General features: G+C 45.0%; 1 protein-coding gene across 1 annotated transcript in view; it reads left to right on the top strand.

Annotated features, from left to right (window-relative positions):
* Positions 1-2435: 2435 nt before the first annotated feature.
* The window catches only part of T265_05493 (hypothetical protein), a gene marked incomplete at both ends in the record, with an annotated part of 15261 nt that continues 4771 nt past the window's right edge, over positions 2436-12925 (top strand). The window contains 7 exons of the mRNA XM_009170515.1: positions 2436-2691; positions 3328-3387; positions 4239-4406; positions 5847-5995; positions 8620-8775; positions 10527-10841; positions 11600-11671. Coding sequence (XP_009168779.1) covers positions 2436-2691; positions 3328-3387; positions 4239-4406; positions 5847-5995; positions 8620-8775; positions 10527-10841; positions 11600-11671 — 1176 coding nt within the window. The remainder of the gene's footprint in view (positions 2692-3327; positions 3388-4238; positions 4407-5846; positions 5996-8619; positions 8776-10526; positions 10842-11599; positions 11672-12925) is intronic.

Below are 12925 nucleotides of genomic sequence, written 5' to 3'. Positions count from 1 at the left end.
CAGTTCACCACAGTCTCAATATCTTCCTAAACTATCAACAGATAATCGGAGGTATTGCGCCAGGACCCGAACAGTACTGCTCGCAAATTCATGAACTCCCGACAACCAAACTATATATATGTATATATATATATATATATATATGGACCTTAGTCGGCACACACTTTTAGGGTACCTTCCTGATTGTTGACTTATCTGATGTTGTTACTTTTTGCAACCAGCTCGTAGAAACCTATCGTTATGCTGCTAGTAATGCCAAGTTTCGCAAAGAAATTCTATCCGAGTACAGATTCCGAAAAGCGAATAATATATGTCGCTTTGTTGTCTTTACAGGAATTCAGTGAACCAAGTGAAACTGCGAATCAAGGAGACAGGGATGTCTTGCACCGTTCTCCATCCTCCATCACACCATCTTCGCAGCAATCCATTCCATCGAATCCATCATCTTCTGCCTGGCCATCTGTTTCTTTACCTGTGGCATCACTCATAAGCCTAGCTTGTTCTTCAACGCCGTCCAGCAGTGCCTCCATTGATATGATCAGCACCATTCTTCCAACTTGCACTCTCGTATCCTCGCCTATCTCTCGCCCCTGTAAGTTCCGAACTTCCTGCAGCTCCAACAGATAGGGATTGCACGTGTCGCGCCAGCTGAACAAGGAGCTTTGGGTTGCGTCGTAATCACAAAGCTGATGTCAAACTTGATAGGCCTTACAGAAGAATTAACATCAATAATGTACAGGGAAGGCAATTAAGGTTGGCGACAAACCATCTGGGATAGGGCGATCAGTATGCTTGAACGCTAAATGTACAAACCTATCATGACTTTACAGGCTTTCTAATATTACAAGGCAGGTGTCGATACAAGGCCCAGGGTAGATAGCGTAGGTTCATCACCACATGAGCTAGCCAGATTTGTGGCATGCATCCTTATGTCTTGCATACACCCATGATTCATATGATTTTGCCATGTAAGGTACGCTGGAACCCGATGAAGTTCTCGTTAATTTTAATGTCAACTCGTATGTACCCAAAGCGGGAAGCATCAAGCTGGTTGTTACTGGTGGACACAAGGCTGCAAAGACCAACGCACCTCTCCTCAGACGAGATGGTAGAGGGCGTCAGAGTACACTTAAACGTCACTTGCCTTGTTTCCAATTCAGTTATGTACTTTTAAGAAGTAGATCCAATGATGGGATCTCCAACATCCCTCATTTTTCCTAATCTCTATATGCGAGACTTTGAACACAGCCTCTTTCGAATGTCCACCGAAAGTTTTTTAGTCGGTGTGACCAAGCGTTATAAACGAAACGAATTTTACCCGTATTTTAACACCTTGAATTTCCATTCTAAGTTCGGCATGAACCCAGAGCATAATTACATTACCTGCTTAAAATACTCGTAAGCCAAAACTGTTGATTTTTTGCTAGTATATGTCAGACTTCACCTGAGTTCACACATTTAATGATGTTCAACCGGACCACTTCTGTCACTATTCCTTGCCTGCTCGTCGTGCTTCAGGGGTCGAAACGACTATAGGATGTTCACTCACAGACGTGAGTACAGACGTGGTGTTGTACTTGGTCCAGGGAAAGCTGTGTTGGCCAGCCCTCACATTCTGTCGTGTGTTGGAGCAACGGTACAAAGTACCTATAAAATCTGAGGTAATGAGCGAACCACCTACGGTAAAACTGAATTGGGAGATGGGGAGTGGGAATCTCTGCGTGTTAGTCCGCGCAAAGTCCATCTAACGTAGCCAATTTTCAGGATTATATGGGAGATATCGCTTGGTATGTGCTATCTTCAGACGAAGGACGGACATTCAGGTATTCTGATTACATCTCTCCTGTGCACAACGCTCCGGTGTGAAGAGTCAGATGGCAATGGTCTCGGCAGCCTTAGATTACGTAATCTGGCTGCCTTAGACCAGTTTTGTGACACCTGGTGAACAAGCCAACATGCAGTGTTCCGATCAGCGACGTGATCCGTGTCGATGTGTAGCCGTCCGTACCTCCCTGGACGAGCCACTTTGGGCAATCTTCGCTAGCGTGCCCAGACAAGTTCTGCTGAGTATGCCCCATCTGTTTCATAGGCAACCATCAATGAGTGTGTCTTTGTTTTGCGGCCCCAAAAAAGGTGAAGTTGGTTAACATCTCGGTTACCGCGTCACCTTTGAATTATTGTAAGACTTAGACGACTCCCAACTATAATTTAACACGTTATTTGTAGGATGTTTGGCTGATTAGTTGTCTGTTCACTTCAAAACCCAACCAGCTTTATAACCTCGCTCATTGGTTTTGCGCTGCCCACAACGAACCTACCTATCAGATCAAGTGTAGTACCCTTTTCTCCAGAACTAGCCGTTAACTCCTTTGTACGAGGCTCATTCCTGTTCAGTTTCGCCGTTGACCTTATCACTGTGAAATGGGGAAAGAGACATGTCATGTAAATCCAGTCCAAATTTGAAACTAATTGAACTTACAACGTTTTTGAAACCCCTTCGTATTTCTCTCTTTTCCGATTCAGCCCTCCCAAACAGCCAGTGCAGTCCAGAATATTATACTCCTCTAGAACCGCCCGAGCCTACAGACCTTGATTTCCTAACTGCCGAACCTACCCAACGGAGCCTAGTTACGAGTAACTGGGATGCTACACCCATTGTTCATCCTCCGGTCAATGGAGATGCTGAGTCGAGTAAGTTCCGTAGCCTGTGTGGCGAGTTACTCATCGCTGTTGTTGGCTCAAACTTCTTATTTGTTAGCACTCAAAGCGAATCGGTATGGTCACTTTGTTTCCATTAATCAAGTGCGCCACCTCTTGTGGAGGGATGATATAATGGTCGTTGAGCTATTCGATGAAGTGGATAGTTCAATTGTAGCACCTTTTCGGTGTCTAGCTTCCATACCACGCGAACGAAACTCGAGGGCTGAGATATTGCCAGGTTAGCCAAGAACACACGGGAGCAGTCGAGATGCAGTGTTTTTTGTTCGAACGACGGACCTTCCAGTCAGCACCTTAACCACTGAACTATCTCGAACTAAACTGACCCAGACGGATATCCAATTGAACCAACGGATGAGTCTCTGTCTGATCATTGAGCCGTTGTAAAAGAATGACAAAATTTGAACAAGATGCAGGATGAAAATGGGCTATTCAAGCAAATAATATATATATATATATATATCCGAAAGGAGATGTGAGGCGAGATCGTGGAGGCCCATAAGGGGGGAAAGGAATCCGTTTTAAGTCCATGGCTTCATACCAAATCGATCAATCAATTTATCAGCTGCAAACCGTTTACCATAGGCACATTGTTTCTAGTTGCTACAGTTCCGATCACCGAAATGTTAGAGCATGGGACATACAACCAACCCTTGGAGACGATGCCATGTTAGTTGGTCAGGGAACTGGGTAGCTACGCATTGAAGGCGATAGCTTTGATGCACGAGTGCCAGTGACTGCGCAGTTAGGCCATTGCTGTCAGTGCCACTAACCATTGGTGAGTTCCGAGGTCCCCATCCAGTTAGGTGGAGGTTTTCGTGGCGTTCAAGTCTACTGGTTAATATTTTCATACTTCGTCTCCAGGTCACACGCTGTGCACCTGTCGGTCGCTTCTACTCAGCACAGAGCTGGGAGGAAAGAGCTCTGCGAGGCAGAGCGTCTTCTGGCATGCGAAGTACATGTCCTAACAAGCGTAACTCATGAAGCATTTCATCTATCGCGGAAGAGATCTTTCTTCCTGGGACCATCTGGCGTATCTCCTCATTACTAATCCGATGTTCCCACCAGACCCGACCAATGCTTCAGAGACAACGATGGTCAAATACGACATCTTCCGTATGTGCTCTGTGCGTAGGGGCCACGTCTCTGATCCTTAAAGTAGTATGGATGACACTGCTGCAACATAAACTCTTCCCTCGATAGACAAACTGACGTCGCGTCAGCCCCATATGTATCGAGGTTGGCAAAAGATACCCGGGATTTCCTGATTCGAGAAGTAATCCCATCTCAGGTCAATCCGCCGGAACTTATACAGCTGCCCACGCTGATTGGCTCACCTTCAAGCATGAAGTTTGTATTTGATATAACCCAGTCTTGTAGAAGGCATCAGTGTGCTGCAATGGAGTGATGAACGTAACAGGTGTCTCATGTAAATCCAATCCAGATTTGGAATTGAGCGAACGCTTAGAAACGTCCATCGTTTTTGTACACCCTTCGTATTCTTCTCTTTGTCGGTTCAGCCCTCCCAAACAGTCAGTGCAGTCCAGAATACTATACCCCTCTAGAATCGACTGAGCCTACAGACCTTGATGTCCTTCCTGGTGAACCTACCCAACAGAGCCTAGTTACGAGTAACTGGGATGCTACACCCATTGTTCATCCTCCGGTCAATGGAGATGCTGAGTCGAGTAAGTTCCGTAGCCTGTGTGGCGAGTTACTCATCGCTGTTGTTGGCTCAAACTTCTTATTTGTTAGCACTCAGAGCGAATCGGTATGGTCACTTTGTTTCCATTAATCAAGTGCGCCACCTCTTGTGGAGGGTTGATATCATGGTTGGCTATTCGATGAAGTGGACAGTTCAATTGTAGGACCCTTTTGGTGTCTAGCTTCCATGCCACCCGAGGTTAGTACGAGGGCTGAGATGCTTTCAGGTTGCTCAAGCCTAGACAGGAGCAGTCGAAGGTGTAGAAATTGGGTTTGAACCCCGAACTTTCCGGCCAGTAAGCAACCACTGAACTTCCTCGAACTCAACTGGACAATTATAGTTTGTTAATGTCTCGGATGAGTATCAGCTTCAACCAGTGGTGCACCTGATGAGAGTGGAGGATCCTCATTCTGGTCATGAGACTCACATAGACGGATGACGTGATTTGAACCAGAGTCAGAATGTAAGTGGACTGTTAAGGCGAATGATGAACAAAAAGTATATCTAGAGTGGAAGAATACGAAACGATATTGTGCAAAGTCATAAGGAGGGAAAGGAGTCGGTTTTAAGTCCGTGGCTCCTTACCGAGCAATAAAGTGAAAGAATGACTCACACGTTTGAGTGGTTAGAAAACTTAGTCACGAGAAGCGAAATTTTATTAGCTTTACCGTAGTGGTGGTATGTTATTGGGAAAAAAGAAGCTACGTAATGTTCGCTGGCGGGGATTAGGTAGTGTAGCCGTGGTCTGGTTTTGCAAAGTCAGTTCCATCATTGTTGTCGTCTTTATTGATTGAAAGTTTCGGGAGTCAATGATTTCATTTCATCCGAAGGCCTTTCTTCTTACACACCCTCAAGGGGGCTCTTCCAGCAATCTCCAAGATGAGTTTCTCCGTTGTGCTATCGGAGCGCTTACTATACTGGTGAAAATTCTTTCATTGTACAATTTCCTAATATCTGAACTCATCGTTGAATGTATGTGTTTGTCAGTGCCAGTGCCAGTTAATTGATCTGCTCGAATGACGTCTTTAGTCGCGCTCTTAAGTCTTGCTGGGGTGAGCTTTTACTGGCAAAACTTGATGGCATAGAGCTGTTTTTGTTGTTGTCTTTAGTTGAGCATTACCTGCACGTAAACCTATAGAACGCCAGGGTCTTAATGCACACCTAAACTATTTCAGTCTGTTCTAAAGCTTGAGCCTCTTCGTTTCAGATCTGAGTGTGTTGCATTTATAGCGCTTCCAGGGTTGCATCCTGCGTTGTGCATTCTGAATCCTCTATCTATGCTTTAAACTTCCTTTGAATTGCACTTTTTATGTTTTTCACTGATGGCTTTTGTTGTCGCTCACAACTTTTTACACAAGTATTCGTGATATCCGCTTTCACCGCTCTCCTTCGTGGATTCATATGTATTTGTTTGTCTACCTAGCATCTGGGTCCACCTTGGTCACACAGAACAACCCAGTTCCAATTTGCGACACCTCTGTCCTCCAGACGGAGGGTGGCTCAATCGACACCTCATCGAACACTAACTCGACCAATTCTCCCGTTACCAGGATTTTTCGATCACTGTTGGACGTAAGTTCTTCTCGTCCATGAAACATCACCTGCATGGTATGCCTTGTTGGATTGCACAATGCAGTAACCCCTCCCCAAAAGGGATGACATCGAAGACTTCCCCACACTTTTGCCTACAATAGCGTTCATCATCAACCGCAACGTAGTCCTGCCCCCACCGCAGGGATCTGGTACCAACTTTCTGGTCCCTTATCTGCTTCTCTTGAACCGTGGATTTTGTCCTTCACATCTCAACGTATGCATAAACAGCATTCAGGTCGTTTGGCTTTTTCGGGAGGATTATGCTTAAGGTTTAATGATGGTTACTTCAGTCTCGTAAGGTGAATAGTCCCTCAAAAATCGTATCACCCTATATTTTACACCATTTTTTGCTTATGAACACTCATTCTGACAGGTCCATCGTCCCACGCATTAGACTCAGCCACAATTTACTGTCGAATCCTCCGGCGAGTAATGGCCAGAACATCCCTTCCCATACTTTTTTCATGAAGATTGATGTGCGGATCATCTCCAGGTGTAATTCATGTCGATCTGGCTTGCATCGATAGATAACTGGTAACGTCAGTGCCGGGTGTGTCAAAACACTGGAGTTCTTATCCCGGTACGGCCGATCATGTGCGCTAGAATTCGAGAGTGGCTCTTTCTATCTTGTGATTTATCACTCATGGACATATCAGCGCACATGGAGGCATATTCGGGCGGAGTAAATGTGCATCCACCTGGTAGCTTTCCGATGGGTACCCTTTCAACATTCTGGAGTTTTCTAAAAGGGAAGATTCCCCAACGTTCGCTCTTTTGTGCGACCTTGAAACTTACAGACAATTCAGTCCAACTGGATAGTTGACCACCCCATAGAGGGGAGAGATAGCCCGATACTTTCGAGTGCCGTGCGCAGCCACCATACGGTCACTTTAGAAGGGGAATCGCTGAAGGAATGGTCTTTTAGGTGAAGAGGGGTTTCTGTACTCCCAGCATGCAATGCATTCTGATCACTATTCATAGCGGGTACTCTACTTGACCTTATTGTGACCCTTTAGTAAACGATTTCAGGCCCACGTGTTCCGTCCTACTTTGTCCATCTAAAGACTCTCAAAAAGGGACTATGAGCTATCGTGTTTGCACTTTCCGTCATTCGTTTGTACCTTAAACGTGTAAACGATGTAACGATTCTTTTTTATAAAGAACGTGTATAAGTTTTCGTTGAATGAATTTAAAACTAAGGTCAGGCTTCTCGCGTACAAGGGGGTTGACGATCACATTCCTTGAAATCACACTGCACTCGGGGACGTTTTTTTAAAGACAAGTGGACGATCAATCTATACAGGGAGAATGCGAGCACTAAAACCTGAGATCACAGAAATCTGGACGCTGCCGATTCAGTCCATCCTTCCAGAAAGAGATCCTCATGACTTTCCCGCAGTTTGACATGAGACGTTTGCGATCGGCTAACGGATGTCAGTATTTTTTATGCCATAGTTTTATTTAGGTTTCTTGACTGAATGTAAACACCTCTGCATAATTGCGGTGAGCCATCCTCAAACCGGCCTTGAGATGTTCGAGAGTAGCCCTGATGTTGCACGGGTGTAAATCATCAGCGTCCACAGTGATGTTGCTGTATTTGTCTATGATGCTTCTGCGTGTTTATTGTTCACGTGTGGAATGAAGTATGGAATATTCACATTAGTAACGTCTTTCAAAAAGCAACACTCGTCAAGCAGGCGTTATTCCTTCCCTTTACACTTCCCCTGGTAAAGGAAGACGCTTCAGGGATTTCAGCATCACTTGTACACGTGTTCATGCCTTTCGATGAATTGGACGCTTTTTACCCTCGTTTTTTAAGAATGATTGCAAGCATTGCACAAACGTTATTTTAGATGCTTTTGTCCTTCATCCAGCTGCTTAGCAGACTTCTCGAGGCCTTTATTGCTAAAACTGTCGTTCGACTCCATGCTTAAAGGTATCTGTTTTAAAGCAGTCAAGCATCAGTGCTCCCACGTTGTTGTTGATGTGTAGGTCGTTGGATGATTAAATGAACAGAAGTCCCGTGTGGAAACAAACACCGATTCTGAAGCTGAGTAATTGTGCCTACTCGCGAATCCCTCACCTAGGGTATTCTTTAGCTGAGTTCAATGCAAAAAGACCGCCTCTATGTTCCACTGGATCGATATTCACCCGGTGTCGAATGATGAATTAGCAGTGTTCATGACAAGAAAATTACTTAGTTATGACTAGCGGGAATATGGTACAATTTGATTGTTCTTCAAGAGACAATAATTGGGACAAGTGAACGGTTCTCTCCGGTCCCTCCTGTCAAAACCTGTCCATAGATAGGATTGCCGAATGAGGTCATTCAATCTCATGAGTTTTTCTGGACTTTCGTGACCATACCAACTCCCTTAAAAAAGAGGATGTCATGGAGAATGCGTCATTTTGCTCTTCTTTGGAAGGATTTTCAACTGACTTATGGCTGGTTGTAGAGTCTGTCGTAGTCTCTCCAAGGAAAGGAGTCCCTTTGTGATTGTTCTTGGCTGGTCTTTTCAACCTGAATCACTGTCCAAATCTGCATTTTTTTTCTACGGTGTAATCAGCTACACTGTGTATTTTCCTAGTTTTTATCCTGTCAGGCAGGCCGATTTGTGCGTCGCTTCAGTACTGGACGCACACCGCAACTAATGGAGAAACCGACTGGTAAAACGGTTGACCATTCACCCAGCCTTCAATCCACCAGCAGTTCAGAGATAGCAAGCAGTATTCCGGATAGACCTTCCAGGTTGTTTGTCGTAAGTCTCTGTTACATTAGCTTGCTCTAGTTGCTTAAATTGTTCAAAGCGGTATTTCATGTACACAACTTTAGGGGTTTCCTTCCCTTAGCAGCTGTTTTCCTTCATGTTCTTTTCTTCACTCCCATATTTTTGACCACTCCGTTTATCTGGACCGCATGTTGTCGTAATGGCCATAGGAATTTAGCGGCATTGGATCCACTAGTACGCTCATCGCGACATCTGTTTCAATTTTCGGACCTGCTAAGTGGAATTTGGAATAAGGTCATGTCTGTATTGCATAAAACGGTCGGAACAACCGGACATTCTTGTAGGACGCACGTTCACTTCCCCCAAAGCTTCCTCCCGTTTCTTGCCAACCCCTTGCACGTGAGATTTTTATCACTCAATGTAGTTTGGAATGGATTCGCCTAAGTTCAATCGCGGTTATGTATTTCTGGAACCACCCTGGTATCACTTGGTTCCCCTCTGGACGCTGCCGCTGTTCGAGCGTGTAGTTTGGCTTAGTGTGTGTAGTCTTATACGCCTGCTGGGAGTTCTTTTAGAAGTTATCTTTTATCGGCAAGACGTGACTGTCACTCACAAATAGGGCTATTCACACGGACAGTCTAAGAAACCAGTCTTCATTAAGAGTCAGTCCCATTCTTCTAAGTATCTTTTGCCTCTCACACGATGAAGTGGGTTACTCCTTTTCCAGCTTCCGCCGTTCGATTAAAAATCAGCTTGTACAATGCATTAATTCTCTTCAGAGGGAACATCTCAGGAAGTAGACTCTACTCAAGTGAATTGTGGAAAGTTGGACGTATGATTTCAGTAATTTTTAATCAGGTCATACAATCAGTTACACCCTGCCTGAGTCCAAAATTCACTCCATTAGTTAATTGGACCTGTTTACTCCTCTAGTGATGAATGGCGTTGCTCAACAGTTCTTTGTCAGTATCTCGTATGACGTCTATCCATGTACTTAGACAGTTTCAACCTATGCAAGTGTGTTGGGGCGATACGGCTCGGTGGTTAGAGCGCGAATTTACTGGACGCAGTCGGTAGTTCGAACCAGTCCTCTACTTCACGAATTCCCCTGTCTAAACTTGCTCGACTTGGCAGTATCCCAGCCCTCGTGCTTCCTTTTGGTTGCATGGCAGTTAGGTACCAAATTGATGTTACAGCTGAATGATCATCGTCATCATCATCATTATTATTAATCGTATTGGCTGAAGAGGAGTCACCGAAGAATCACGTTCATCAACCCCTGTACTTTATATAATCGCATGGGAATTTTGGTATCTTGCAACTCGTCAACAGCAATCGCTATTTCATGCGTGCATTTGTTGGAAGGGAACGCGGCCCATTTCGGTCACACAATCGAATGATTTCATAAATGATCCGAATGGGATCTGCTGGTCAATAGCAATGTACCTGTAATAAGTACTGATGCTTGCCTATTAGGAATGAATAAATTAGGAAGCGAAGAGCTCTGTGTGAACCACACTGTGGCAGGTGAATTTGAATTCCTTGCCGAGGAACTCATCTACACGAGGGCAAGATTTCGGCTGGTTCCATGTGTTTTCTTTAGTGAGGATCACTTTGTCAGTGACTTTTGCGGTCGCTAGCAAATCGATAAACTGGTGGATAGTGCTGTTCACAACCCACCTTCAGTTTTACATTATCGTCTCTGGGGACTGTACCAAAACTACACGGGATAGCCGATTCTTTTGTAACCTCTGGTAATGTTCCGTCTTCCGTGCTTGTAGTCCTCACGTCCTCCCCGGTTGGTCAACTCCATATTGAATCGAATGCGGCGAAGTGTGCAGTTGAGACAGAAAACTAGACTCACTGTATTCCACCAGGCTAAGTGGGCACACACAACTACCCATCGTGCAGTTCACACTGATCTGTCTCCAGGCCGTTTGGAAAGACACGCGTTGGTTTCTTCTCCCGGCTGGCCGCAGTGGACATTACTCACCAGTGAAGAGAGTGATGAAATTATCACGTCAGTAACTCCTGATCAACGCAACCCTTCGAATCTTCGGATCCGGTCACTACCGACCCATCATCTTGCTCGAACTGTAAGTCTTTTGTCTAATTCTTATTAGACCTTACCGTTCATTCTACCTAGCTATATCAGATCCAAATAAGCATTCTCTGACTACCGGAAGATATCAATGCAGTTCTAGTGCGGCTTTTATCCACACGTACCCCGCAACTGGAATAGATTCGGAGCACCGCAAAGACGTGTCTCAAAACTCGAATTTTGCCGTGTTTTATATGCTCGCATGATACTCTGAGAGCCTCACACCGGAGGAGTCCTCGATTCCTAATCGTCTCCAATTTATGCCATGATGTCACTTCTGTCAATTTGGAAGTTTTCGGCGGTCCTTCTTATGGATACTGGGTTTTGGTTCACAGTGTCACCATACACTCTTCTCCTCAATGTTACGCTGATCAATTTCGACAGCCTTACTAGGAGGATATTGTAACATTTCATAGCAAGCTCCAGTCTAGTTAAACCGTAATGTGGACCCTATTGATCTGGTCCGCACCTACGCAAAAAAGCAGCTTCCGAGGAGATTGACTTCTGTCCCAGTTTATTTTTCATAACAGTACTTGCTAATATCTTTGTTTGGTAACCGGGTTTCGTTACTCACAATTTCACATTACTCGAAAGCATTTTGATTATTCTACATTTTTGTCACGGTCATCTTACATTGGTATGAGTTCGTTCATTCTGCTAGTCCGCAACTTCCTCCCTCCTTGCGTTGATCTCGCTGCGCTCTGATGCAAACCTCATAGCTTACTTGTCCTACCCTTTCCTCACCACTTCTAGCATCACTCCCCTCTCATTCGCGGACCTAGACGGAAAAAGCGATTTGAGGAACTACAACCGCTTTTGCTCAAAGTGAGCTGTTGATGCTTCTCGTATATTTTTACACACTAATTCAGTCCGTCGCGTTTCAAAGTCCCTCACTTTCGGTTTTATCCATTGCCTTAGAATTCTAATTGGGTGTAACTAAATGGTGCGCGTTGTAGGCCAAAAGAAACGACTAATATGCAGCGAGTGCTGAGGCACTTTCAGATTTCCCAGGCCTAGACAGGGGAAGTCGAACTACGGAACTTCCGGACAATAAGTTCATGCATTAACCGTGAGCTACCTCGAGCACATTGTTAAGGGTTTATACAGGATCATTTTGAAGCAGGATAAGCTAACTTCAACAAATCACTTAGAGGTGCTGTCCGTTTGCGATGATTTTCCGCTGCCTCTTTGTGTCTCATCCCAAAATTGTTGGCATGAGGTTCTTGCTGAACAGTGTGATCTCATTCCGGATGTGCACTCAGCAGCGTGTTGCACATGTTGGGAGCACTTCACGTAATCTCTGCGCTCGATTCGTTTCTGTTCGGAGATACGTCACATGTTTGTTCAATCAGAGTATCTTTTTATACTTTAAATTACATTAATAATAATAATAATCGTTCAGCTGTAGCACCCTTTCGGTGCCTAGCTGCCATGCCACGCGAAGGAGGCACGGGGGCTGGGATACTGCCAGTTCGCCCAAGCCTTGACGGGGGAAGTCGAGAGGTAGAGGTCGGGTTCGGGACACGGACGTCCTGGTCAGTAAATTCGCGCAGATCCCTCAAATTAAATTAATCACATAATGCCCGTCGTCCCAAAATGTTTGCGGTCATTTGCTAGAGGCAATCAGCAAGATGAACCTGATGTCTAAGAATTCTCTCTTCGCAAAGGCAAAAGCCGTCTGCTGTCCCACTCATTACTGTTCGCGTTTTGTTCCTGTAAAGCTGGTCCCCGTTCCTAGTACTAGAATCAGGGTTGCAATCATTTTTCCATCCTTTGTTAGGGTTCGCATTTTACTTGCTCAGTCGAAGCGTAGTTCTGGACATCTGGATGGTTGACTCCTTCAGAGCAAAGTTCCCTTTTTTCGGATGCTTTCCCTACCGATGTTTCGCAAGTTCTGGAATACGTTTAATGTAAAGTCACTTGGCGTAGGAGTCAGCTGTTGCAGTTACTCTGTTCTGAAGGGGGCCTTCGAACAGACTAACCGCAGATGGTTTCATCTGGTAGTACCTTTCCTGCTGGAGCATCCCACACTAAACGAGCCAAAATCGTCTTCTTAAGGGTGATGGTTGCGCCACGTGA

The sequence above is a fragment of the Opisthorchis viverrini genome (genome assembly GCF_000715545.1).
Source record: "Opisthorchis viverrini unplaced genomic scaffold opera_v5_110, whole genome shotgun sequence".
Taxonomy (NCBI): Eukaryota; Metazoa; Platyhelminthes; class Trematoda; order Opisthorchiida; family Opisthorchiidae; genus Opisthorchis; species Opisthorchis viverrini.
Note: the sequence above shows the minus strand (reverse complement) of the source record. Positions and strands in the feature narration are given on the sequence as shown.